Source organism: Bos indicus x Bos taurus, chromosome 20 (genome assembly GCF_003369695.1).
Source record: "Bos indicus x Bos taurus breed Angus x Brahman F1 hybrid chromosome 20, Bos_hybrid_MaternalHap_v2.0, whole genome shotgun sequence".
In the NCBI taxonomy this organism is placed as follows: domain Eukaryota; kingdom Metazoa; phylum Chordata; class Mammalia; order Artiodactyla; family Bovidae; genus Bos; species Bos indicus x Bos taurus.
In genome coordinates, this window is record NC_040095.1 from 38254423 (window position 1) to 38279736 (window position 25314).

Here is a 25314-nt window from a genome sequence, read left to right on the forward strand (position 1 = left end):
TGCCTGGAGAATCCTTTGGACAAAGGAGCTTGGTGGGCTACAGTCTATGGGGTCTCAAAGAGGCAGACATGACTGAGCAACACTTTCACTTTTTAGTCCCAGAGGATACTCCTCCGAGAGAGTTCTGCAGTCACAATGTTTTGAGATATTACATAGTGTGCCTCCCACTGCCTTAGAGATAGATGATCACAGGACATACATATCTATATCATCTATCTCCGTGGAGAGTAAATATATTTTAATTTGGTGTAACACAGCATTTTTCTGAAATTGGTTGATTAAGGAAAACTCTTCAATTAGCCCTTATGTAATGCCTCCTAGTTAAGGTCACAGAGTAGAAAAGTCCTTATTTTATGAAGGAATAAAATAGGGCCATGGCAGATGGTTGAAGATAATAAATTCTTTAAGAATACCATAAATACAATTGCAAATGGCATTTCAGTGTCAAGAGTAGCAGGGAGAAGGGTAGGGATTGATCTGATACGCAGGGAAAAATAAAGATGAGTCAAAGATGCCAACAACAGGAAACAAGGATAAATTTGAAGGAAGGAAAAAGGAGGTGGCTCCTCAAGCCACGCTTTCAATATAATTAATTGGTATCAAATAGCTTGTGAAGTAAACAGTTAACCAATTAATAGCATTCAGCTCCCAAAGGTATTAGTTCCAAATATAAAGAATTAAAATTACTAAGACTTCCTCTTAATGAAGTAAATCCTGTTATACATGCCAAAACAACAGTACTTCTATGTAGAAGAAAGACTTCTAAATCTTGATCAAGAGTTCATCTATTTCAAATATTATTCAATATAGTAGAAACTATGTTTATGGAAATAGAAACAGACTAGTAAAATAAAAGAAAAAAGAGTTCTTGAATTTACTTAAACTCAGCTAACTGCATGATTTAAATGGATGTATATTTTGCTGGGTGAAGTTGTATTTGCTTATGGTTTGTTTGAGTATACTTTTACCTAGATGCTCTCAAAGCATGTGCATTATTAGGTCTAACGATGATTTGGACAGGACTGGAAAAGGTAAGTTTTCATTTTAATTCCAAAGAGCAATGTCAAAGAATGTTCAAGCTACCGTACAGTTGTGCTCATCTCACACACTAGCAAGGTAATGCTCAAGATCCTTCAAGCTAGGCTTCAGCAGTATGTGAACAGAGAACTTCCAGATGTACAAGCTGAGTTTAGAAAAGGCAGAGGAACCAGAGATCAATTGCCAACTTTTGTTAGATCATAGAGAAAACAAAGAAATTCCAGAAAAAACATCTACTGCTTCATTGACTACACTAAAGCCTTTGACTGTGTGGATCACAACAAACTGTGGAAAATTCTTAAAGGGATCTGAAAACCAGAGCACCTTACCTGTTTCCAGAGAAACCTGTATACAGGTCAAGAAGCAACAGTTAGAACCAGACATATAACAAAGGATTGATTCAAAATTTGGAAAGAAGTATGTCAAGGTTGTATAATGTCACCCTGCTTATTTAACTTATATGCAGAGTACATCATGCAAAATTCTGGGATGGATGAATTACAAGCTAGAATCAAGATTGCCAGGAGAATTATCAACAACCTCAGATATGCAGATGATACCACTCTAATGGCAGAAAGCAAAGAGGAGCTAAAGAATATTTTGATGAGGGAGAAAGAGGAGAATGAAAAAGCTAGCTTAAAACTCAACATTTAAAAAACTAGGATACTGGCATCTGGTCCTATCACTTTATAGCAAATAGAAGGAAAAAAGTGGAAACAGTGACAGATTTTATTTTCTTGGGCTCCAAGATGCCTGTCGATGGTGAATGCAGCCATGAAATGAAGAGATTCTTGCTCCTTGGAAGGAAAGTTATGACAAACCTACACAGCATATTAAAGAGCAGAGACATCACTTCACCAACAGCTGACAAAAGTCTGTATAGTCAAAGCCATGGCTTTTCTAGTAGTCATGTATGGATGTGAGAGTTGGACCATCAGGAAGGCTGACGACCTAAAAATTTATGCTTTCAAATTGTGGTGCTGGAGAAGACACTTGAGAGTCCCTTGGATTGCAAGGAGATCAAACCAGTCAATCCTAAAGTAAATTGACCCTGAATATTCATTGGAAGGACTGATGCTGAAGCTGAGGCTCCAATACTTTGGCCACTTGGTGTGAAGAGCCCACTCACTGGAAAAGACCCTGATGCTGGCGAAGAATGAGGGCAGAAAGAGAAGGGGATGACAGAGGATAAGATGGTTAGATAGCATCACTGACTCAATGGACATGAGTTTGAGCAAACCCTGGGAGGTAGTGAAGGACAGGGAAGCCTGGTGTGCTGCAGTCCTTGGGATCACAAAAAGTTGGACATGACTGAGCGGCTGAAAAACCACAACAATGCATAAGTATATTTGATTTCTATTTTTGATGATTCTGTGCAGATCCTTCATTTGCTTTTGCTGATCACAATGAGAAAGTAAGGGATTCATAATGTAAATGTGGAAACTATTCTCCTATTTGTAAACAGGTGAGAGAAAGCATATAAATTATAGCCAAAACTCTAGCTAAATTTTTAATCTCACCAATGTTGACTCACAATGACTAGTTACATAAACCTATCAGGTTATATAATCAGAAAAGGGTGAGATGCTTTGAGAATCATGGATATGCATTTTTGAATGCCAAAATAGAGATCCTTTTAAGCCATCATTTTGTGAACATTGTACATTCTTGGGCTGCTATTGCATTGGCAATCTCTAATGAAAAAGTAAGCAGTGGTACATCATGACAACCCCCTGAGCATGTACTCTGCAGAAGTCAACTGGGTGTGTCCATAACTGCATTCCAATCTTTGATTTGTTGCTGTAGCAGCTCCAGGGCTTTTCTGGTGGCTCAGTGGTAAAGAATTCACCTGCCAATGCAGGAGATGTGGGTTCGATCCCTAGGCTGAGAAGATTCCCTGAAGAAGAAAATGGTAACTCCCTCCAGTGGTTTTGCCTGAGAAATTCCATGGACAAAGAAGCCTGTTGGGTTATAGACCATGGAGTTGCAAAGAGTCAGACACAACTTAAAGACTGAGCAGGCACGCATGTAGCAGCTTCAACACTATTGTTGTTTAGTCACTAAGTCACAATTGACTCTTTTGCAACACCACGGACTGTAGTCCACCAATCTTCTCTTAGGATTTCCCAGGCAAGAATACTGGAGTGGGTTGCCATTTTCTTTTCCACAGGATCGTCCCAACCCAGGGATCGAACCTGTGTCTCCTGTGTTGGCAGGAGGATTCTTTATCACTAAGCCACCTGGGAAGCCCAGTGGCTTCAACATACAATGCAACTAAATATGCTTGTTAAGAGCCTGGCATTTCTTCTGCCAACTATCAATTATTTACAAAATTGTATCCCCCTTATTTCACAGAAACAGTTAAGATAGAAAATAAATGAAACTAGATCAGGAAAAATACAACCTAAATTAGGAGGTCAAAGCAGGGAGAGGAATTAGAAAGCAGACTCCAGGATATAGGTCCTTGCTTAGAAACTAAAATCTTAGATGCTAATTTGGTTCTGAATTTCTAGACAGCCAATATAGAAAAGGCAGTGCTATCATTTAGAGGTACTAATTATTTAGCCATGTAGAGGAAGAAAAAAATTTCAGTCCCTTTCTTCTGAATGAAATTTCCCACCTAGGATTTTACACAGAGGCCACTGAATGATGTAATGGGCATACTATCCCTTCAGAAAATGAAATACCAGGTTATTATTAGTATAATGAAAGTTTCATCTCCACTGCTGTTGTGTTGAGGACTTTAATCAAAGAACTTATCAGTGAAAGCAACTTCATGGAAGCTTTTCAAGAAAATATGGTTCAGCATGTAGTTTTCTGATGGCATAATTTAGCCCAAGGATAACACTTATAATATCTATGATGATTGAATATTCTGTATCTTAGATATCAGAGAAGGCAATGGCACCCAACTCCAGTACTCTTGCATATTCTCTAAATTATTCCTCACAAGCATCACTTTCCTCAGCAGGACCTTTGCTGAGCCAGGCTACAGAAAGACTGAGGTTTTCTTTGGCAAGAGTTTATGATTTACAAATGCCTGAAAGAAGGGCCCAATGTACATTACTACATAAATATCACTATTTTCACTGAGAGTTATAAAATGCAGAATTCTATTTAATCATATTTATCTTAATCTGTACCTTTTCTTTTGAGTGAAGTTTCACTTTTCTTCCCTTTTCCTTCCTGAAGAGGTTCTCGATTACCAGGCGGGGGTTCTAAACAAAATTTAACACATAAATATCATTTGTGATTTTTTCTGATAGCTGGTTTATGATTTGTAAGCAATCAAATGTGATTTCTCAAAACAGCTATATTTGTGAACTGCCTAAAATGGCTAAGACCTTTACTGTGAGTTAAAATTAATCTGAAGTTAGACTATGGATTGAAAATTCTTGAATGACAACCCTGATAGGACTATTCTATTTTGTGACATTGAGAAGTTGAGTCCTAAGTTGAACATCAGCATTTGGTAGTGAATTTGTTGTTGTTCAGTTGCTAAGTCATGTCTGACTCTTTTTGTCAGACATGGACTGCAGCACGGCAGGCTTCCCTGTCCCTCACCATTTCCCAGAGTTTGTCCAAATTCATGTCCATTCTGTTGGTGATGTCATCCAACCATCTCATCCTCTGTCACCCTCTTCTCCTTCTGCCTTCAATCTTTCCCAGCATCAGGGTGTTTTCCAATGAATCAGCTCTTGCCATCAGGTGGCCAAAGTATTGGAGCTTCAACTTCAGCATCAATCCTTCCAATGAGTATTCAGGGTTGATTTCCTTTAAGATTGGCTGGTTTGATCTCCTTGCTGTTCAAGCGACTCTCAACAGTCTTGTCCAGCACCACAGTTCGAAAGCATCAATTCTTCGGTGCTCTGTCTTCTTTATGGTCCACCTCTCACAACAGTATGTGACCACTGGAAAGACTATAGACTTAACCATACAGACCTTTGTCAGCAAAGTGATGTCTTTGCTTTTTAACACACTGTCTAGGTTTGTCAGTGAGTTTGATTATAAACTCTTTAATGCAACATACATGCAGAGTTTTAAAAGTTAGTCACAAGTACATTGGAAGCAGATGGCTCTATTTGTATTTGGAGATAGTTCACTGAAATGATTGTTATACAATAAGATGACTGGATCTATAATAAGAACGATGCCAAAACACTTTGAAGGAGAGTTAAATAAACCATTGTTTTGATATGGCACATTCTTGACCTCATACTTGGTTGCCTGTGACTTTCACCTTCCATTGTGCCTTGACTGTAACTTGTAATACAAAGGATTGTTTGGGAATATATACATTGGATTGCCTAGAATCTAATTAAAAGACATGCTGGAAAGGGGGAAATGGGAAACTGATGACCTGGAGGTCAATGAGATTTCCCAAATAATAATTTGGTCTTTGAAAAAATCACTACATCCCACATAATTCACCAAACAGGGTCAGTCACCTTTCTCCGTTTGCCCTAGGTTACAGTTTGTCCCCCTCGTCATAAGGATGCACATATCGGGCAATTTAAATGTCTGTGATAGAGTTTGTCTGACCTATTCTTCGTATTTAGAAGTGACAGTTATAAGAATGTGTAAATGCATAACATATCACTTATGTTTAAATATCTCAGCTCCAAAAACAAAGATTCCACAGAAATAAGACAACCTCTTTTGTTAATCTCTATAAAAGGACTTTTAAAAATCCAAATAGTTAAATAGTTAAACACCAAACTCATTCATAAATAAATAAATACAAAGGTTTGAATTAGTTTTTTTTTTTTTTTAGAGGTAAGGTTAATAAAAAAAAGTCTAGATAACCTCTTAGTACCTTTAATAACAATACTCTGGGTAACCAACATTTTAGCTCCAAACTTTAGCAGAAGGCAATAGAAAAGGGGGTGAAAATAGGGACACCTGAGATGCTGAACTTACAAAATATTGTGAGCAAGTCTAATTTCTGCTGGGCATAGCATGAATTCTGCCTCTTTGAAAAACTTATTTCCAAAATGTATTCTGAAATCTCCAAATATACTCTTAGCAGCATGGATAGCACTACCATGCTTTGTCACACTCAGAACTTTAGTTTTAAATTACATTCTGACATTTGATAGTGGACTTGATAATAAACCCTTTAATGGAACAAAATTGTGAAGTGTTAAAAATTTAATCTCAAGTGTACTTGAAGAAGATAAAAAATTCAGAACTGTAAAAAATTAATAAATAGAAATCACAATTAAACAGAGTTGAGAAACCAAAAGGGGGGATCTTTGGCCCTAAGAGGATAGTATTACCCAACAGGAGGAAGAAAGATTCCTCTTCTTTCCTGACACGGATTCAGCCAATGAAAAGCCATGGACTCATGGGGTACTATGGACCTTCCAACTTCCTTTTCCCTCTATAGAAGCATTCTCCTTCCCTAGTCATATGAGGACTTATATAGGGCTTGCCATAGTTGCAGACCCTGCATTATCATTCCCTGCTAATTCTGAATAAACCCACCTTCACTGGAGAAATATCTGACACTCTATTCATTTCAGGTCAACAAACCCATATACAGTGTAGAACTGTCAGTTCAGTTCAGTTCAGTCGCTCAGACATGTCCGACTCTTTGGGACTCCATGGACTGCAGTACGCCAGGCTTCCCTGTCCATCACCAACTCCTGGAACTTACTCAAACTCATGTCCATTGAGTTGGTGATGCCATCCAACCATCTCATCCTCTATCATCCCCTTCTCCTCCTGCCTTCAGTCTTTTCCAGCATGAAGGTCTTTTCCAATGAGTCAGCGCCAAAGTATTGGAGTTTCAGCTTCAGCATCAGTCCTTCCAATGAATATTCAGGACTGATTTTCTTTAGGATGGACTGGTTCTATCTCTTTGCAGTTCAAGGGACTCTCAAGAGTCTTCTCCAACCACAGTTCAAAAGTAACAATTTTTCTGCACTCAGCTTTCTTTATAGTTTAACTCTCACATCCATACATGTCTACTGGAAAAACCATAGCTTTGACTAGACAGACCTTTGTTGGCAAAGTAATGTCTCTGTTTTTTAAAATGCTGTCTAGGTTGGTCATAGCTTTTCTTCCAAGGAGCAAGTGTCTTTTAATTTCTTGGTTGCAGTCACCATCTGCAGTGATTTTGGAGCCCCCCTCAAAATAGTCTCTCACTATTGTAGAAATGTATTTGAGCAAAATGACCTTTAGTACTCAGTGTACAATGCTTCCTTCTTTACCCCATTTCTAACTTGGTTTTTTTTTTTTTAGTAAATCATTTCTCTTTTCTTCTCAACTGTTAAAGAAAATTGTAATTGGATGTTTGCTTTGGGCTTGTTCAGAAGTCTCTGGCTTTCAGTTCTGAAAATGTGTTCTTTGAAAACCACTAAATTTTTTAATATAAATATAAATAAACCTGCTGGGAACTTCCCTCCATAAAACCACTTATCCCAGATTCCCCGAGCTGTAAGGGCAGTGTGACCTGTGCTGTGGCACCATCAGCATCTATTAGCACTGAGATCTCCTCACAGTGATGCCTTGCGGTTGGAAGACAGTAATTAGGCCTCTGGGGGTGAACACTTCTGTGCATTTTATTTTATTTCTTTTTTAAAATTTATTGCTTTTAATTGCAGGCTAATTACTTTACAATATTGTAGTGGTTTTTGCCATACACTGACATGAATCAGCCATGCGTTTTAAAAGCTCAGGCAGTAGCCCTGCCCTTGCGGGAAGAATGAGACAGATACATACAACCACTCTTTGAAGCAACAACAGCTTTATTATTCCTCCAAACGCACAGTATTCAACTATACAATTTTAAATTCACAAGCAAACTTAAGAAACTTAGAAGACTGCTACAGATTGGTTTCAGGGAATGGCTCCAGTACATAGAGACTCCTAGTCATGAGGCTGAGGTGAAGAAAGGGAGGGAAGGCCATGGTCTTGGGTTTGAGGCCTGGGTGGACAATGCCAGGCCCCACTGAGCCTCTGTGGAAATTGTCTTCCCCAGTTAAATAGCATTTTTAAGGTTTCCACTAGTCCTCCAGACCTCTGCTTTGTTTTTTAAAGGGAGATACTATGTATGTTTAATGAAAGGCTTTGTGCTTCATTGTTCATATGATAAAAACATTTTTGTGTATCTTGTCTTTAGTTAAGTCCCATTTTGTGGAATATAATGGTCTTTAGCAGACCATCATAAATGTTATTAAAGTTTTCAAATTTATTTGTTTAATATAAGTAAACTTAATTTTGAAAAATCAGACCCATCTCTGATCTCCATGAAGAAGAAAGATTATAGTCTTTAGAAATGCAATCATGACACAATAACAAGCAAACCTAGGTGGACTTGGTAACTGCACAGCTGACCACTTACGAAGCCAAAACCAGAAAATAAGTCACGTTTGTTTCATATACACAGCACTAAGTTGATCCTGTCACGCTCCCAGTATCATACATGCCAACAGTTGAGCATTTCACTTTTGTCATTATATATTCTACCATTTCATGGTCCATAGTGCTTAAGGATACAGAAAGAACTTAAGCTAAAAAATATCTCTCTATAAACTATCCATGTATGCTATATGTTGTAAAGATACAAGTTTACTGAGATGTCGGGAGCTTGTTTCTAGCCTTTTATAATTGCATAGCACAAAAGAATAACAGTTACATATGTATTCTAGCCTCTAATGGATGCTGTTGATTTGTTCCCTTATTCTTGTGGGCAACTGGTTATGTTCTCATTTTGGTAAGGAGGTCTCAGTGTCCATAAACTCAGCTCTACCACTCCAACAAACAGAAGTCTGTCCCCTTGATCTGCTCTATGCTCCTTATGGTTATTCTGTCTGTGCCTCCCCTTCTCTTGTCTGTGGTCTTATTCTAATCAGTAGATCTGGGCATGAGGATGCCCACACAGAGGGATCCCACTTGGTCAGGTACCTGCACTTTGGGACAGCTGTGCTCTCAGCTACTGCTGCCTCTCCACTTCATCTGAGCAGACAGCTTCCTTTCACATGACTGATGCTGTTCAAAGCCTGACTCTGCTGCTGCTGCTAAGTTGCTTCAGTCATGTCCGACTCTGTGTGACCCCAAAGGCTGCAGCTCACCAGGCTCCCCTGTCCCTGGGATTCTCCAGGCAAGAACACTGGAGTGGGTTGCCATTTCCTTCTCCAGTGCATGAAAGTGAACGCTACTGATAGATAAATGGACTGGTACTATTATTTACAATTGCTTTCTAAGTGAAAATGAGAAACCTGTAGACAGGGTTAGCAATCACTGTCAGTCACCTGATGCTTGCTTTCCTTTCGCAGCAGGAGTTTTGGACCGCTCCTGTGGAAGGTGGACTTCTTTCTCTTTCTCTGGTTCCAGAGGGGGAGGAGGAGGAGGAGGAGGAGGGGATGTCTTCTCAGTCAGGGAAACTTCTTCTTTTCTCTCAGCTTCCTTTTCTTCTAATTTCTTTTTCACTTCAAACAGGATGATAAGAATGGATCTTTATTAGCAACTCCAGACACCTACTATTTCACATAAACTAAGATAAACCTAACTTAATATAAAATTGCTCTCACTGAATTAAGGCTAAATTCATGTTTTAAATTATCCAGTCCTTAAAGCTGACATTTGACATCATCTCTGTCTGGTTAGAAATACCATTTCCCCTGCCTCTGATGGAGATGGTGATGACGTGTGTGTGTGTGCATGTGTGTGTGTGTGTGTGTGTGTGTGTGTGTGCGTGTGTGTGTGTGTGTGTGTGTGTGTGTGTGTATCTATAGCAGGTAGAAGACTTGTTGATAGGGTGCCGACTTTAAAACTAACAATCTAGAATTAGCTAATATACTGGGATAGGAAAGTAAAGAATTACGTCAAGTTTTCTAGTGGATAAACGAGGTGAAAAAAGCCTAAAGAGAAGGTGAAGGGCAATATGACAGAAGAGGTGAGGATCGGGAGGACACAGAAGGGAACAGAAAGGCATGCGGCACCAACTTCTAGGGGTAAATACATATAAAGCATTTAGAATGGTGCTCAGTACTCAAATAAGGCTTAACAAAATTCATCCATTCATGCACTAGCTAGTTATTCAATCTCAGTTGTGCCCTGAAGGAAAGGAAGCCTTATAACAATAAGATAAAACTATGCCAATACTGTTGGGTTCCCAGGTGGCACTGGTGGTAAAGAACCCATCTGCCAATGTAGGAGACATAAAAGACACAGGTTCAATCCCTGGGTAGGGAAGCTCCCCTGGAGGAGGGCATGGCAACCCACTCAGTGTTCTTGCCAGGAGAATCCCATGGACAGAGGAGCCTGGTAAGCTATGGTCCATAGGTTCGCAAAGAGCTGGACACGACTGAAGGGACTGAGTATGCATGCGAGCCAATACCATCAATAGGTAAAACTATAGCAATACTGTAAATAATAGTAATACAAACAATGCTAGGCACAGTTGTGGCTGCCAGAGATACAAAAGTAAAACAAAAGAGAAAAATCACTGCCTTGTGAAGCTTGCAAACCATAAACATGAATAAAGTAAGTCACATAAGAAGCTGGAAGGTGGTAAGTGCTCTAGAGAAAGTACGTAGAGCAGAGGGAAGGGCGTCAAGTGCTGTGGGGCAGCTTTTACAGTTTGTTTAAATGGCGTGCTTTGCAGGGTAGACCCACTGAGGAGGTGGCTATTGAGCAAAGACTTGAAGACATTGAGGGAGTGTGCATTCCAGGCAGAGGAGACAGCTCTGGGGTGTTTCTGGATTGTCTAGGCTCCTATAATTGTTAGGGCCCTTTGCCCTTCTGGATTCAGGCTCACCTTACCCAGTGTGCCCTTCCCACCCTCCCTGACTTCCCAGGGCTCCACCCTGGAAATGCCCACAACTTTACCCCTGTACCAATGGCAGTGGATACCTGCACCCTTGTATGGCTATTTCTCCCATTGCCCTCAGATCGTTCTTTTCACCTTGGCAAGATAAGGAGGATTTGTTTTATTGGATTTTTTTTCAACCTGGAAATTAATGTCTTTTCTGATTATGAAAGTAATATATAATTATTGCCTTTAAAATTCAACAATGTAGACAAATAAGCTGAAAGAGAAATTTCTTGTTAATTCTCTTCGTCCTCCTTCTTACCTCCTCATCAAAGACTGTATTATTGTTAAAGAGAAAACCATAAGCCCAAAATGGCATCACTTGTGCTAAATAAATAAAGTCCATGATACCAAACCTATACTACCTGCCTCAGTTGCAGTTTCTACCTTCCTCATAATTTTAATCAATCAGTTTGGAATTTTCTGGTTGGCACCAATGAGATGATCTGTCATTTGGCCCTCTCTATATCACCTCCCCTCTTTATCAAAGAAGAAGAATCAATCTGTGTGGCAAAGACCCCTGCAGTTCCATTCCCCCAAAAGATGTCCTGGCCCAAAGTAACCATTTTTTTCCCCTTTTGCTAAAGACTTCCCTGTTCCACCCTCGTGTCCCTCGTGTCTATGAAAACTTCTACTTTTTACTTCCCTTCAGAATGTTAGATGGGACACTGTTTGGTCAGGAATAGTTGAATAAAGCAAGTTAGAGCTTCAGATTTCCTGGGTTGAAGTTTATTTTTTTATTAGCATATACTGTCACTATTTTCTGTGCTGCTGCTGCTGCTGCTAAGTTGCTTCAGTCATGTCTGACTCTGTGCGACCCCATAGACGGCAGCCCGTTAGGCTCCTCGTCCCTGGGGTGCTCCAGGCAAGAATACTGGAGTGGGTTGCCATTTCCTTCTCCAATGCATGAAAGTGAAAAGTGAAAGTGAAGTCTCTCAGTCGTGCCTGACTCTTAGCAACCCCATGGAATGCAGGCTACCATGGACGGAATTCTTTTCCGTCCATGGGATTTTCCAAGCAAGAGTACTGGAGTAGGTTGCCATTGGCTTTTAATAATTGTTGCTGTTGTTTTAATTGCTTAGTCATGTCTGACTCTTTTGTGACCCCATGGACTGCAGCCCATCAGGCTCCTCTGTCCATGGTATTTGCCAAGCAGGAATACTGGAGGGGGTTGCCTCCAGAAAATCTTCCCAACCCAGGGATAGAACCCATGGCTCCTGCATAGACAGATTCTTTACCACTGAGCCACCTGGACAGCTCAAATTTAATAATAGATATACTTTTAAAAACAAAAAAGGGAAAATTTAAATATAACCTGATTTTTCCCACTTAACAGTATATTATGCTTATTTTAAAACAGCAGACTGTTCATAGAAGTACCATATCCTTTTATTTTTTGTTTTTAACTTAATTAGGATGTTTAGTAACATGGACTAGGTAAATATTTATTATTTTAATGACAAAATATTTGTTAAAAATAATGAACGGATTGGAATGTAAATCTTAAATAAGTGGCAGTGGATTCTGTTCATGTAATAAGTGACTGGAATATAAAATCTTTAGGAGAATGTTGAAGTGATTCTGATAGCTGGAAAAAACACTGATTCAAATTTCTAGATGTTTGAAGCTACAGTTCAGTTCAGTTCAGTCGCTCAGTCATGTCTGACTCTTTGTAACCCCATTGACTGCAGCATGCCAGGCCTCCCTGTCCATCACCAACTCCTGGAGCCTACTCAAACTCATGTCCATTGAGTAGGTGATGCCATCCAACAATCTAATCCTCTGTTGTCCCCTTCTCCTCTCGCCTTCAATCTTTCCCAGAATCAGAGTCTTTTCCAATGAGTCAGTTCTTCGCATAAGGTGGCCAAAGGAATAGAGTTTCAGCTTCAGCATCTGTCCTTCCAATGAATATTCAGGACTGATTTCCTTTAGGACAGACTGGTTCTATCTCCTTGCAGTCCAAGGGACTCTCAAGAGTCTTCTTCAACACCACAGTTCAAAACCATTAATTCTTCAGTGCTCAGCTTTCTTTATAGTCCAACTGTCACATCCATATATGATGACTGGAAAAACCATAGCCTTGACTAGACAGGTCTTTGTTGGCAAAGTACTGTCTCTGCTTCTTAATATGCTGTCGAGCTTGGTCATAACTTTTCTTCCAAGGAGTAAGCGTCTTTTAATTTCATGGCTGCAGTCACAGTCTGCAGTGATTTTGGAGCCCCCCAAAAACAGTCTGTTTCCCACCCCAAAATAAAAACTGTTTCTACTGGTTCCCCATCTATTTGCCATGAAGTGATTGGACCAGATGCCATGATCTTAGTTTTCTGAATGTTGAGCTTTAAGCCAACTTTTTCACTCTCCTCTTTCACTTTCATCAAAAGGCCCTTTAGTTTTTCTTTGCTTTCTGCCATAAGGTTGGTGTAATCTGCATATCTGAGGTTATTGATATTTCTTCCGGCAATCTTGATTCCATTATGTGCCTTATCCAGCCCAGCATTTTGCATGATGTACTCTGCATAAAGTTAAATAAGCAGGGTGACAATATACAGCCTTGATGTACTCCTTTCCCCATTTGCAACCAGTCTGTTGTTCCATGTCCAGTTCAAACTGTTGCTTCCTAACCTGCATACAGATTTCTCAAGAGGCAGGTAAGGTGGTCTGGTATTCCCATATCTTTCAGAATTTTCCACAGTTTGTTGTGATCCACACACTCAAAGACTTTGGCATAGTCAATAAAGCAGAAGTAGATGTTTTTCTGGAACTCTCTTGCTTTTTCAATAATCTAGCAGATGTTGGCAATTTGATCTCTGGTTCCTCTGACTTTTCTTTTTTTTTTTGTATTTTATTATTTTATTTTATTTTTTAACTTTACAATATTGTATTGGTTTTGCCATATATCAAAATGAATCCGCCAATGGTATACATGTGCTCCCCATCCTGAACCTTCCTCCCTCCTCCCTCCCTATACCATCCCTCTGGGTCATCCCAGTGCACCAGCCCCAAGCATCGAGTATCATGCATCGAACCTGGACTGGCGACTCGTTTCATATATGATATTATACATGTTTCAATGCCATTCTCCCAAAGCATCCCACCCTCTCCCTCTCCCACAGAGTCCAAAAGACTGTTCTATACATCAATGTCTCTTTTCCTCTGACTTTTCTAAAACCAGCTTGAACATCTGGAAGTTCATGGCTTACGTACTGTTGAAGCCAGGCTTGGAGAATTTTGAGCATTACTTTACTAGCATGTGAGATGAGTGCAATTGTGCAGTAGTTTGAGCATTCTTTGGCATTGCCTTTCTTTGGGATTGGAATGAAAACTGACCTTTTCCAGTTCTGTGGCCACTGCTGAGTTTTCCAAATTTGCTGGCATATTGAGTGCAGCACTTTCACAGCATCATCTTTTAAGATTTGAAAGAGCTCAACTGGAATTGCATCACCTCCACTAGCTTTATTCATAGTGATGCTTTCTAAGTCCCACTTGACTTCACATTCCAGGATGTCTGGCTCTAGGTGAGTGATCACACCATTGTGATTATCTTGGTTGTGAAGATCTTTTTGGTATAGTTCTTCTGTGTATTCTTGTCACCTCTTCTTAATATCTTCTGTTTCTGTTAGGTCCATACCATTTCTGTCCTTTATTGAGCCCATCTTTGCATGAAATGTCCCTTGGTATCTCTTATTTTCTTGAACAGATCTCTAGTCTTTCCCATTCTATTGTTTTCATCTATTTCTTTGCACTGACCACCGAAGAAGGCTTTCTTATCTCTCCTTGCTATTCTTTGGAACTCTGCCTTCAAATGGGTATATCTTTCCTTTTCTCCTTTGCTTTTTGCTTCTATTCTTTTCACAGCTATTTGTAAGGCCTCCTCAGAGAGCCATTTTTCTTCTTTGCATTTCTTTTTCTTGGGGATGGTCTTGATCCCTGTCTCCTGTACAATGTCACGAACCTCTGTCCATAGTTCATCAGGCACTCTATCAGATCTAATCCCTTGAATCTATTTCTCACTTCCATTGTATAATTGTAAGGGATTTAATTTAGGTCATACCTGAATGGTCTATTTGTTTTCCCTACTTTCTTCAATTTAAGTCTGAATTTTGCAATAAGGAGTTCATGATCTGAGCCACAGTCAGCTCCCGGTCTTGTTTTTGCTGACTATATAGAGCTTCTTCATCTTTGGCTGCAAAGAATATAATCAATCTGATTTCAGCATTGACCATCTGGTGATGTCCACATGTAGAGTTTTCTCTTGTGTTGTTGGAAGAGGGTGTTTGCTATGACCAGTGTGTTCTCTTGGCAAAACTCTGTTAGCCTTTTCCCTGCTTCATTCTGTACTCCAAGGCCAAAGTTGCCTGTTATTCCAGATGTTTCTTGAGTTCCTACTTTAGCATTCTAGTTCCCTATAATGAAAAGGACATCTTTTTTGGGTGTTAGTTCTAGAAGGTCTTGTAGGTCTTCAGAGAACTGTTCAACTTCAGCTTCTTCAGCATTACTGGTTAGGGCATAGACTTGGATTACTGTGATATTAAATGGTTTGCCTTGGAAATGAAGAGAGATCATTTTGTCATTTTTGAGATGGCATCCAAGTACTGCATTTCTGAACCTTTTATTGACTATGATGGCTACTCCATTTCTTCTAAGGGATTCTTGCCACAGTAGTAGAGATAATGGTCATCTGATTAAATTTACCCAATCCAGTCCATTTTAGTTCGTTGATTCCTAAAATGTCGACATTCACTCTTGCCATCTCCTGTTTGACCACTTCCAATTTCCCTTGATTCATGGACATAACATTCCCAGTTCCCATGCAATATTGCTCTTTACAGCATCAGACCTTGCTCCCATCAGCAGTCACATCCACAACTGGGTGTTATTTTTGCTTTGGCTCTATCTCTTCATTCTTTCTGGAGTTATTTCTCCACTGATCTCCAGTAGCATATTGGGCATGTACTGACCTGGGGAGTTATCTTTCAGTGTCCTATCTTTTTGCCTTTTCATATTGTTCATGGGGTTCTCAAGGCAAGGATACTGAAGTGGTTCACCATTCCCTTCTCTGTGGACCACTTTTTGTCAGAACTCTCCATCATGACCCGTTCGTCTTAGGTGGCCCTACAAGGCATGGCTCTTTGTTTCACTGAGTTAGACAAGACTGTGGTCCATGTGATTAATTGGTTAGTTTTCTGTTATTGTGGTTTTCAGTCTGTCTGCCCTTTGATGGAGAAGGATATGAGGCTTATGGAGGCTTCCACATGGGAGAGACTGACTGAGGGGAAACTGGGTCTTGTTCTGATGGGCCATGCTCAGTAAATCATTAATCCAATTTTCTGTTGATGGGTGGAGCTGTGTTCTCTCCCTGCTATTTACCTGAGGCCAAACTATGGTGGAGGTAATGAAGATAATGGTGACCTCCTTCAAAAGATCCCATGCATGTACTGCTATGAAAGTGAAGAGGAACTCAAAAGCCTCTTGATGAAAGTGAAAGAGGAGAGTGAAAAAGTTGGCTTAAAGCTCAACATTCAGAAAACGAAGATCATTGCATCCGGTCCCATCACTTCATGGGAAATAGATGGGGAAACAGTGGAAACAGTGTCAGACTTTATTTTTGGGGGGGCTCCAAAATCACTGCAGATGGTGACTGCAGCCATGAAATTAAAAGACGCTTACTCCTTGGAAGGAAAGTTATGACCAACCTAGAAAGCATATTAAAAAGCAGAGACATTCCTTTGCCAATAAAGGTTCGTCTAGTCAAGGCTATGGTTTTTCCTGTGGTCATGTATGGATGTGAGAGTTGGACTGTGAAGAAGGCTGAGCACCGAAGAATTAATGCTTTTGAACTGTGGTGTTGGAGAAGACTCTTGAGAGTCCCTTGGACTGCAAGGAGATCCAACCAGTCCATTCGGAAGGAGATTAGCCCTGGGATTTCTTTGGAGGGAATGATGCTGAAGCTGAAACTCCAGTACTTTGGCCACCTCATGCGAAGAGTTGACTCATTGGAAAAGACTCTGATGCTGGGAGGGATTGGGGGCAGGAGGAGAAGGGGACGACAGAGGCTGAGATGGCTGGATGGCATCACTGACTCAATGGACATGAGCTTGAGTGAACTCCGGGAGTTGGTGATGGACAGGGAGGCCTGGCGTGTTGCGATTCATGGGGTCACAAAGAGTCGGACACGACTGAGTGACTGAACTGAACTGAACTTATGTACTGCTACACTCACTGCCCCCAACCCAGCATCAGGCCACCACTGACCCACGCCTCTGCTGGAGACTCCTGGACACTCCCAGGCAAGTCTGGGTCAGACTTGTTGAAGCTACAACCTAGACTCAATTTGTTTTTGCTTTTCAATCTCAACTCTAAAGGTTACCTTCCTCCTCTCAGCCTAATTTCTGACTGTCAAAATAACATGTTAAGCCTTTTATATAATATATTTGTTTTGTGTGAAAGTTTCACATGGATGTTTTGGGGGAGTGGACATTTAGATGTGGAAGCTTGTCTTTCTAAGTGTGAACTCCTGGGTTCCCAAGGTGATCGCGGCTTACACTTATGCACTATTTCGGTGTCAGTTCACTGATAAATCATAGTAGTTAGGTCACAAATTTGGGGATGGGAGAAAGTATTCTACCAAGACAGTTTTAGAACCTTTGTGATATTGATAATTTTGACTATTTTTTATTATACCAAGAAATTACAGTTGTCAGTGAAGTCAAGTATGATTGATAAACAAAAGGGTAACATTTCATTTCTTCCTAAGCTCACCAAAACCACACATTACATTTTTGTTACATAAACTCAAAATTATAAAAGAATTGTAATTACCTTTATTCTCTTTTTTCATTATTTCAGTCATAAACATTTCCTTTACTTTTTGGCACAATGACTGTTTATCTACTTCAGCATTGATTTTTATCAAAATGTTTTCTGGCTCTGTAAACCACTGCTCCAATGAAGGCCAGTTGTCCAGGAAGCCTACAATTCTGCAAAACCCAAATATTATATGAATATAATATCATGAATTATATGAATATCACATACTGAATATGTGAATATCACATACTGAATATATCATATATATCACACATCACATATGAATATCACATACTGATTGAAATGTTGAAGTAATATTAAGCATGATTTATCTAATGTACATGATGAAAAAACCAGCTGCCAATATATCTGAAAAAAGCAACTTTAAGAAGTCTACAGGCAATGAAATACATCCACTTTAAAGAAGACATCATTTAATGCCAACTAGCCATATGTTTTGAGGTATAGGAAAGAGTAAGAGAAGATTTGGAAATTCTACCATTTCAGGAAACTTTTGATGTGGGTTTAGTTTTCTAAATGAAGTTCTAAGGAAACATCACCTGTACTTATAGTAGACTGAGTACCCTTCTCCTGGCAGCTATAGCCTGAGCCACATAGGTTATCTACTTTTTCATAGATAGAGAAGTTCAAGAGACCCTTGAGTAAGTGTCGATGGTGGTGGTGGTTTAGTCAGTCACTAAGTCATGTCTGACTCTTGTGAGTCTACCAGACTCCTCTGTCCTTGGGAATTTGCTTTACTCAAACATACTCTTGGAATGAGTTTGGTCCTCTGAGAGTAGATAGGCTTCATGAATCAAATTCCTCTTTGTTGCCTCAACTCATGTTTTCAGAGTTCTCAAGTTTTCAAAACATTGTTTAATTTTGTCTAATTTTTCTTCTCCAATGAGCAAACTGCATACAACCAAAAGAATGCTTATTAAGCATCATTTAATTTTAGTTTTAGAACTACACTCTATAATCTGATGCCTAGATCTTTCAAATTCCAAGATCTTCATTGGCATTTGTTGAAAGAGAGCTGAATTAGGATTCCCTCTAATGAACTTGTAAGTTCATGTAGCCATAAAGGGAAATGTTGCTTGATTTAATTCTTTTTTTCTGTGACTATGATGACTTATACTCTGAATATAAAAGCTAGCACACAAATATTTCACTCAATATCAAAGCTACTTAGTTTTGTTTTACCTATAAAACAGTGAACGCTAGGAAATACATTTTCCCCCTAGATCTGATGATTCTAAAGTGACTAGTTGGTAGTTTGTTCACAGGGCAAGAAACAAGAAGACAATGAGTTTTAAACTAACCTGTGCTGTATTTGATCTCTTAAATTCTGGTCCTCATCTGTATCTTTGTTTTTAGCAGCTACACGCTGATTGATATCTTCAAGAGGAGTTTCACTTGAAAATGCTTCAGCTATGATATTGAAATTACTTAATTAGACAATCTGCTACACCAATCAAAGTTGCAGTAGCACTGCCAAAATATACTGATACAAAAAAGCCAAATGAATATGGTCTTCCTCTTTGGCTGAATATTAATTAAAATGTTTAACAAAATACTGAAAAAGTAAAGTATAGTTTTGAGGTCAGAATTCAAATTTCCCTTAGAAATTAGGAGAAGGAGGTAAGATACAACATTTAAGAGGAGCTCTAGTTTCAAGGTAGAACATCTTGGGATTGATCATGAAGAGAAGGTACTGAAAAATGATGGTTTGTCATAAATAACAAACAAGGAAATCAACACCATGATGTAAAAATTAAGGATGAAATAACAGGGTAGCCATAAAGTCAAATATGCATGTTATTTGTCACAATAATTTATCTTTCTAGACTTTATGATTTTTTCCCTGTAGAAGAGACAGAAAGGAACATACCACAGGAGACTGAAGCCAAAACCAATTTCAACTCCTCTGATTGAGTCCTAGCAAGGATTAAGGAACAATGTCCAGAATACTTATGAATTCAGAATAAATGGAAAATCATAAAGAGGGAAAGAAAGCCTTGAACTAGGTTAAAAGGAACTAGATTACTCAGTTAATGCAAGAGAACACTGAAGAGCAAATTAATAGCACTCAAGAAGATGAAGACCCCTCACAGGATACAGCAATCAATTGTCCTCCATCTATATTCATGATACAAAAAGAGGAAATTAGTTCACAAAACAGAATATGCTTTTAGGTTATTCAGAAAACCCAAAGATGCTGACGACAATGAGTGATGGAAGAAGACTGTGGGAACTATCATGAACCATCCATGGTCACTAGCTCATTGTTGTCAAGGACTTCAGAACATGTATCAGCATTCTTCTCTTCCCAAACTGCACCCAGGCTTTGGACCCTTCCTCTTCTCTCCACGTCACTAACATGGCCATATCTTGGATTTTTTGATCACCTCGAAGGGCTCCACCTCTGGAATGGCCCCATCTCTGCAATATTAATGATCTATACCCTTATCTATACCCTTATTGTCCTGCCAGCACTCCTCTATAGTTGATGAGTTTCTATGACCCATCCCCCTAAATTTGTACATCGTTTTCCCCAAATTGACAAGCACTATACTGACTTGATTTTATTATTTTATTATTTTAGCAAACCTGAGTTGCACGGTTGAACATTTCAACTTCTCTCCCTCATCTGACAACTTCAGTTTATATCTTTCTGCTGCACCAGCCTTAGATGATATCCATCTTTCTTTTTGACTTGTAACCTCACTGACTCTCTGGCTCAAAAATCAGCTGAGCTCTTTCATATAAGTGTACCCTTTCCTAAAACAGGGTGGGAGGGAGACAGAGACAGAGATGAGAAAGAGACAGAGAGGGAGAGAGAAAAGGAATACAATAACAGTAATGCTAAAAATATCCTGTTTCCATTGTTCTTTCCTTTTGTTCAGAGACAAGTTTCTTGAGAGGTATCTATATTCACACTCTCCACCTCCTCACCCCCATTCACATTCTGTTCCATAGCAATCCATCCTTTCCTGTCCCCCACTCCATTGAAACAGCTCTCCTCCTGGTTATCAAAGACATCAACCCAATGGAAATGTTTCAGTCTTTGTCTTACTCGATTTATAGGTAAAATTTAGCACACAGTTCTTAAATGTTTTTACACATATAGTCAGCCCTCCATATCCATGGAGTCAAAAAACCACAGATTGAAAATATCTGGAAAACTAATTCCAGAAAGGGCCCAAAAGCAAAACTTGATTCTTCCAGGTGTAGCAACTATATAGCAGTCACATTGTATTAGGTATTACAAGTAATCTAGAGATGATTTAAAGTATACAGGAGGATGTGCATAGGTCATATGCAAATCTCATATAATTTTATATAAGAGACTTGTGCATCCTTGGATTTTGGTCGCTCAGTTGTGTCTGTTTGCGACAGAGGACTGTAGCCTGCCAGACTCCTCTGTCCATGAGAATTCTCCAGGCAGGAATACTGGAGTGGGTTGCCATGCCCTCCTCTTGGTATCCAAATGGGTTCTGGAATTAATCCCCTGTGAATACTAAGGGAAGACTGTAGTATATTATTTTATATCCACAACAAAACTTGTAAAGTAGGATTGTGATTCTAAAATTGGCCCCAAATGGCATAGTTTATAAATGAAAGACCATTGATTCCAGTTATCTCACTCCAAGTTCTGAATTTCTTTTTAAATTTTCAAACTGCTTATTGAACTATACCTTCCAAAAGAATGCATACGTGAATATACAGCTCAGTGGCTTCCCAAACTGAAAATAGCATAAATAGCACCTAGATCAAGAATCTTGAAAGCAAGTTGGATTGCTTTGAGTTGTGGGCTCTGTTCTGCCAATAAACAGCCATGGATTGGCAGTATCTTCACCAATCCTCAGATATCCTTGAACAAGAATAGGAAGTTAGCTGAACACCCATCACTACTGTCAGTATAGTCCCTACTTCCTTGTATGGAGAGAAGTAAATTCTCCCTTTTGGAATTTGATGGACAGCATTCAGTGTAAAGCACTGTGCTCAAGAGCTGAAGTAGTATCTAATGGTTTTGTCCTTTTATTTAAATAAACAGTGAAAGGAAGATCTCAAAATTATACCAACTCAAAATAAGGAAGAGTCAAGTGCTCATGCTTTAAATGTCCACCTATAAATATAGGAGGAAATGATTCCCTAAGTCTCTCTTAGCCACAAATGTCATTATATTAGTTGTAACAGCAAACATATTGTACATATACAGTGTACAATAACATCATCTAATTCTTTAATTAGTGAGGGAATCAGCAAGGTATTACAACTAGTTCAAATGAAAATCTGAATAAGACGTATTCACAGACAGGAATGATAAAATAGATGGTAATAGATGAAAAAACTGGTTACTATGTATAGAACAATGTCATACTTGAAATTATCTTTTTCAGCATATAGAAATTAACTATCTTAATTGAATAAAATTCATTTGTATGTCTATGGACAAGAATCATTTGAATAACCATCAATTTCTACAATTTATGGTTATAGAAGAGATGAGTTAAGCCAGTGAAAGGTACAGAATCCTATGAAACCAAATACGCCAAGGGGTCCCATAGACAATACTCAGTCTTCTAGTGAAAGAATATCCAATAATCTTGTGTTCATTTCAAAGTCTTCCACTGTTTTTCCCGATGTGTTTCCTGATGTCCTGCCACTCTTGTTCCTGATGCATGTACCAGATTCGCTCGGTTGTGTCCGACTCTTTGCAACACCATGGACTGTAGCCTATCAGGCTCCTCCGTCCATGGGATTTTCCAGGCAAGAGTGCTGGAGTGGATTGCCATTTCCTTCTCCAACTAGATTCTATACTCAGTGTTTAACATTTATCTCACTTAATATATGTGAGACAATAAGAAATGTATATTTGGTTTTTGTCTCCTGACACAGAGCTTTGAAAACCCTTGTAATTTCCTATAGCGGTAAAAGGAGGGTTTTTATATTATTATTATTATTCATAATTAGCCTCTTTCAACCTTATCTGAGTTTATGCCAAAGAGGTGACTCTTGGGACGGTGGAGCCCTTCTGCCTGAGCAACCAGCTGACCACAGAGTAGAAATTTCAGTCCTAACCCCAGGTCTCTAGGGATGGGAAGAGGCTAGAGGCTGATCACCAATGCTCAGTTATACAGTCAGTCATACCTACATAATGGAACTCCCACAAAAACTCTAAAGAAGGGGTTCAGAGAGCTTGTGGGTTGGTGAATGCATCCATGTGCCAGGAGTGTGTCACATACCAGACTCCACAGGGGAAGGGCCTGAGCTTGGAATTCTTCCAGACTCTGCCCTGTGTACCCCTTCAACTGGCTGTTCATTTGTATCTTCTACGTCAGTCTTTACAACGAAACAGTAATAGTAAGTAGAGTGCTTCCCTGAGTTCTGTGAGTCATTACAGGTAATTATAGATAATCTATCAGACCTGAGGAGGGGTCATGGAAACCCCTAATTTATAGTCAAGTCAGACAGAAGCGTGGGTAACCTGGGGATCCACTGCACTGAGGCAGACATCTGAAGTGGGAAGAAGTCTTGTGGGACTGAGCCAACTGTGAAAATCTGTGATAACTCTGGGAAGTTACTGCCAGGATTGAATTAAATTCTAGGACACCTGGGGGAGGAGCCAAGATGGCGGAGGAGTAGGACGGGGAGAACACTTTCTCCCCCACAAATTCATCAAAAGAGCATTTAAACGTCGAGTAAATTCCACAAAACAACTTCTGAATGCCGGCAGAGGACATCAGGCACCCAGAAAAGCAACCCAACTCTTCGAAAGGAGGTAGGAGAAAATATTAAAAACAAAAAAAAAGAGACAAAAGAGGGAGGGACGGAGTTCCGTCCCGGGAAGGGAATCTTAAAAAGAGAGAAGTTTCCAAACATCAGGAAACCTTCTCACTGCCGAATCTGTGCCGAGCTTTGGAAGCACAGAGGGCAACATAACAGGGAGAAAAAATAAATAAACAATTTAAAACTTGCAGATTGCGAGCCCTACAGTAACTCCCCCAGCAGAGAAGCAGCGCAGACGCCTGCATCCGCCATTAGCAAACCGGGGCTGGGCAGGGAGGCGCGGCGTGGGCTGCATCGCTGAGAGTAAGAATCTGGCCTGAATACCCTGAGCGCTATCTGAGCGAAATAATTTGGGCTAGCAAACCAGACTGTGGGATACCTACCACGCGAAAAGCCAGCCCTAACCTAAGACCGCCAGGCCCGCGCACGGAACAAAGGACTGAACAGAGATAGCCGGCTGCAGACCTTCCCCCTCCGGTGACAGGCAGCCAGAGCCGGAAGGGGGCAATCGCAGCCCCAGAGAGACATTATCTATAAAATTGTAAGCAGGCTTCTTTGCTAACTAAAACTTCTTGGGGGTCTGGACGGTCAACATCTGCCTGAGAAGGTGCGCCGGTTTTACATCCAGATAACCGAGTGGCGGGGAGGCGATAAGTCGCAGCATTGGCGCTCGCCTGGGAAGAGCAAATTGGCGCTCGGACCTGGGAAGAGCACAAAACGCAGGCCCAACTGAGTCTGCGCCTCTGAGGACTACCCGAGTGCCTGAACCTGAGCGGCTTGGACCTGGGAGGTGCATGCAGCCCAGGGCCAGCCTCGGATTGTTCCCGGAGGAACAACCTAGAGTCCGAGCAGTGTGGACAGGGAGGCTACACGCGCCGTGAGCAGGGGCAGACCCAGGGTGGCTGAGGCACTGCGAGCCCACGCCAGTGTTATTTGTTTGCAGCATCCCTCCCTCCCTCCCCACAGCGCGACTGAACAAGTAAGCCTAAAAAAAAAAAAAAAAAAAAAAAGTGTCCTCCACCGTGCCCTTTGAGTCAGGGCAGAAACCAGATACTGAAGAGACTAGCAAACAGAAGAAGATATAACAGAGGGAAACGCCTTGGAAGCTACAGGCAATAGATCAAAACCCTGTGGTTACTACGGACTACATAGGAAGGGGCCTATAGATCTTGAGAAATATAAATCTGACCAAGGAACTAGCCAAAAATGAACTGAACCCACAACACCCAAAAAAAAAAAAAAAAAAAAGTCCTAGATATATTTTTATTATTTTTACGATCATTCTTTCTTTTTTTTTTTTAATTAAAAAAAAAATTTTAAGTCCTCTATTGTTCCTTTAATTTTCACTTTTATAACCTATTACTTTGCAAAAAAAAAAAAAAAGACCCTATTTTTTTTCTTCTTCAGCAAACTTCATATATATATATTTTATAATTTTTTGACCTTGTTTTTTTTTGTTTGTTTTTGTTTTTTTCTTCTTTTCTTTAGCATTGTATTTTTGAAATCCCAAACTCTACTCTAGATTTTTAATTTTCGCTTTTTGGTATATGTTATCAATTTTGTACCTATAGTTTTTTTTTATATAATTTCTGTGACTTTTTTTTTTTTTTCTTCTTCTCTGTTTCTTTCTCTTCTTCTTTTATATAACATTGTATATCTGAAATTCCAAACTTTACTCTAGATTTTTAATTTATGCTTTTTGGTATTTGATATCAATTTTGTACCTGTATTTTCTTTATAATTTTTGTGACATTGTTCGTATTTGTTTGTTTGTTTTCTCTCTTTATTTTTCTTCTTCTTCTTTTTTTTTTTAACATTGTATTTTTGAAATTCCAAACTCTACTCTAGATTTTTAA

General features: G+C 39.6%; 1 protein-coding gene across 1 annotated transcript in view; it reads right to left on the minus strand.

The window, feature by feature from the left end:
- The window catches only part of SPEF2 (sperm flagellar 2), a 211807-nt gene that overhangs the window by 97126 nt on the left and 89367 nt on the right, over positions 1-25314 (minus strand). The window contains exons 16-19 of the mRNA XM_027520151.1: positions 18988-19096; positions 17678-17835; positions 9297-9473; positions 4182-4256 (exon numbers count right to left, since the gene is read on the minus strand). Coding sequence (XP_027375952.1) covers positions 4182-4256; positions 9297-9473; positions 17678-17835; positions 18988-19096 — 519 coding nt within the window. The remainder of the gene's footprint in view (positions 1-4181; positions 4257-9296; positions 9474-17677; positions 17836-18987; positions 19097-25314) is intronic.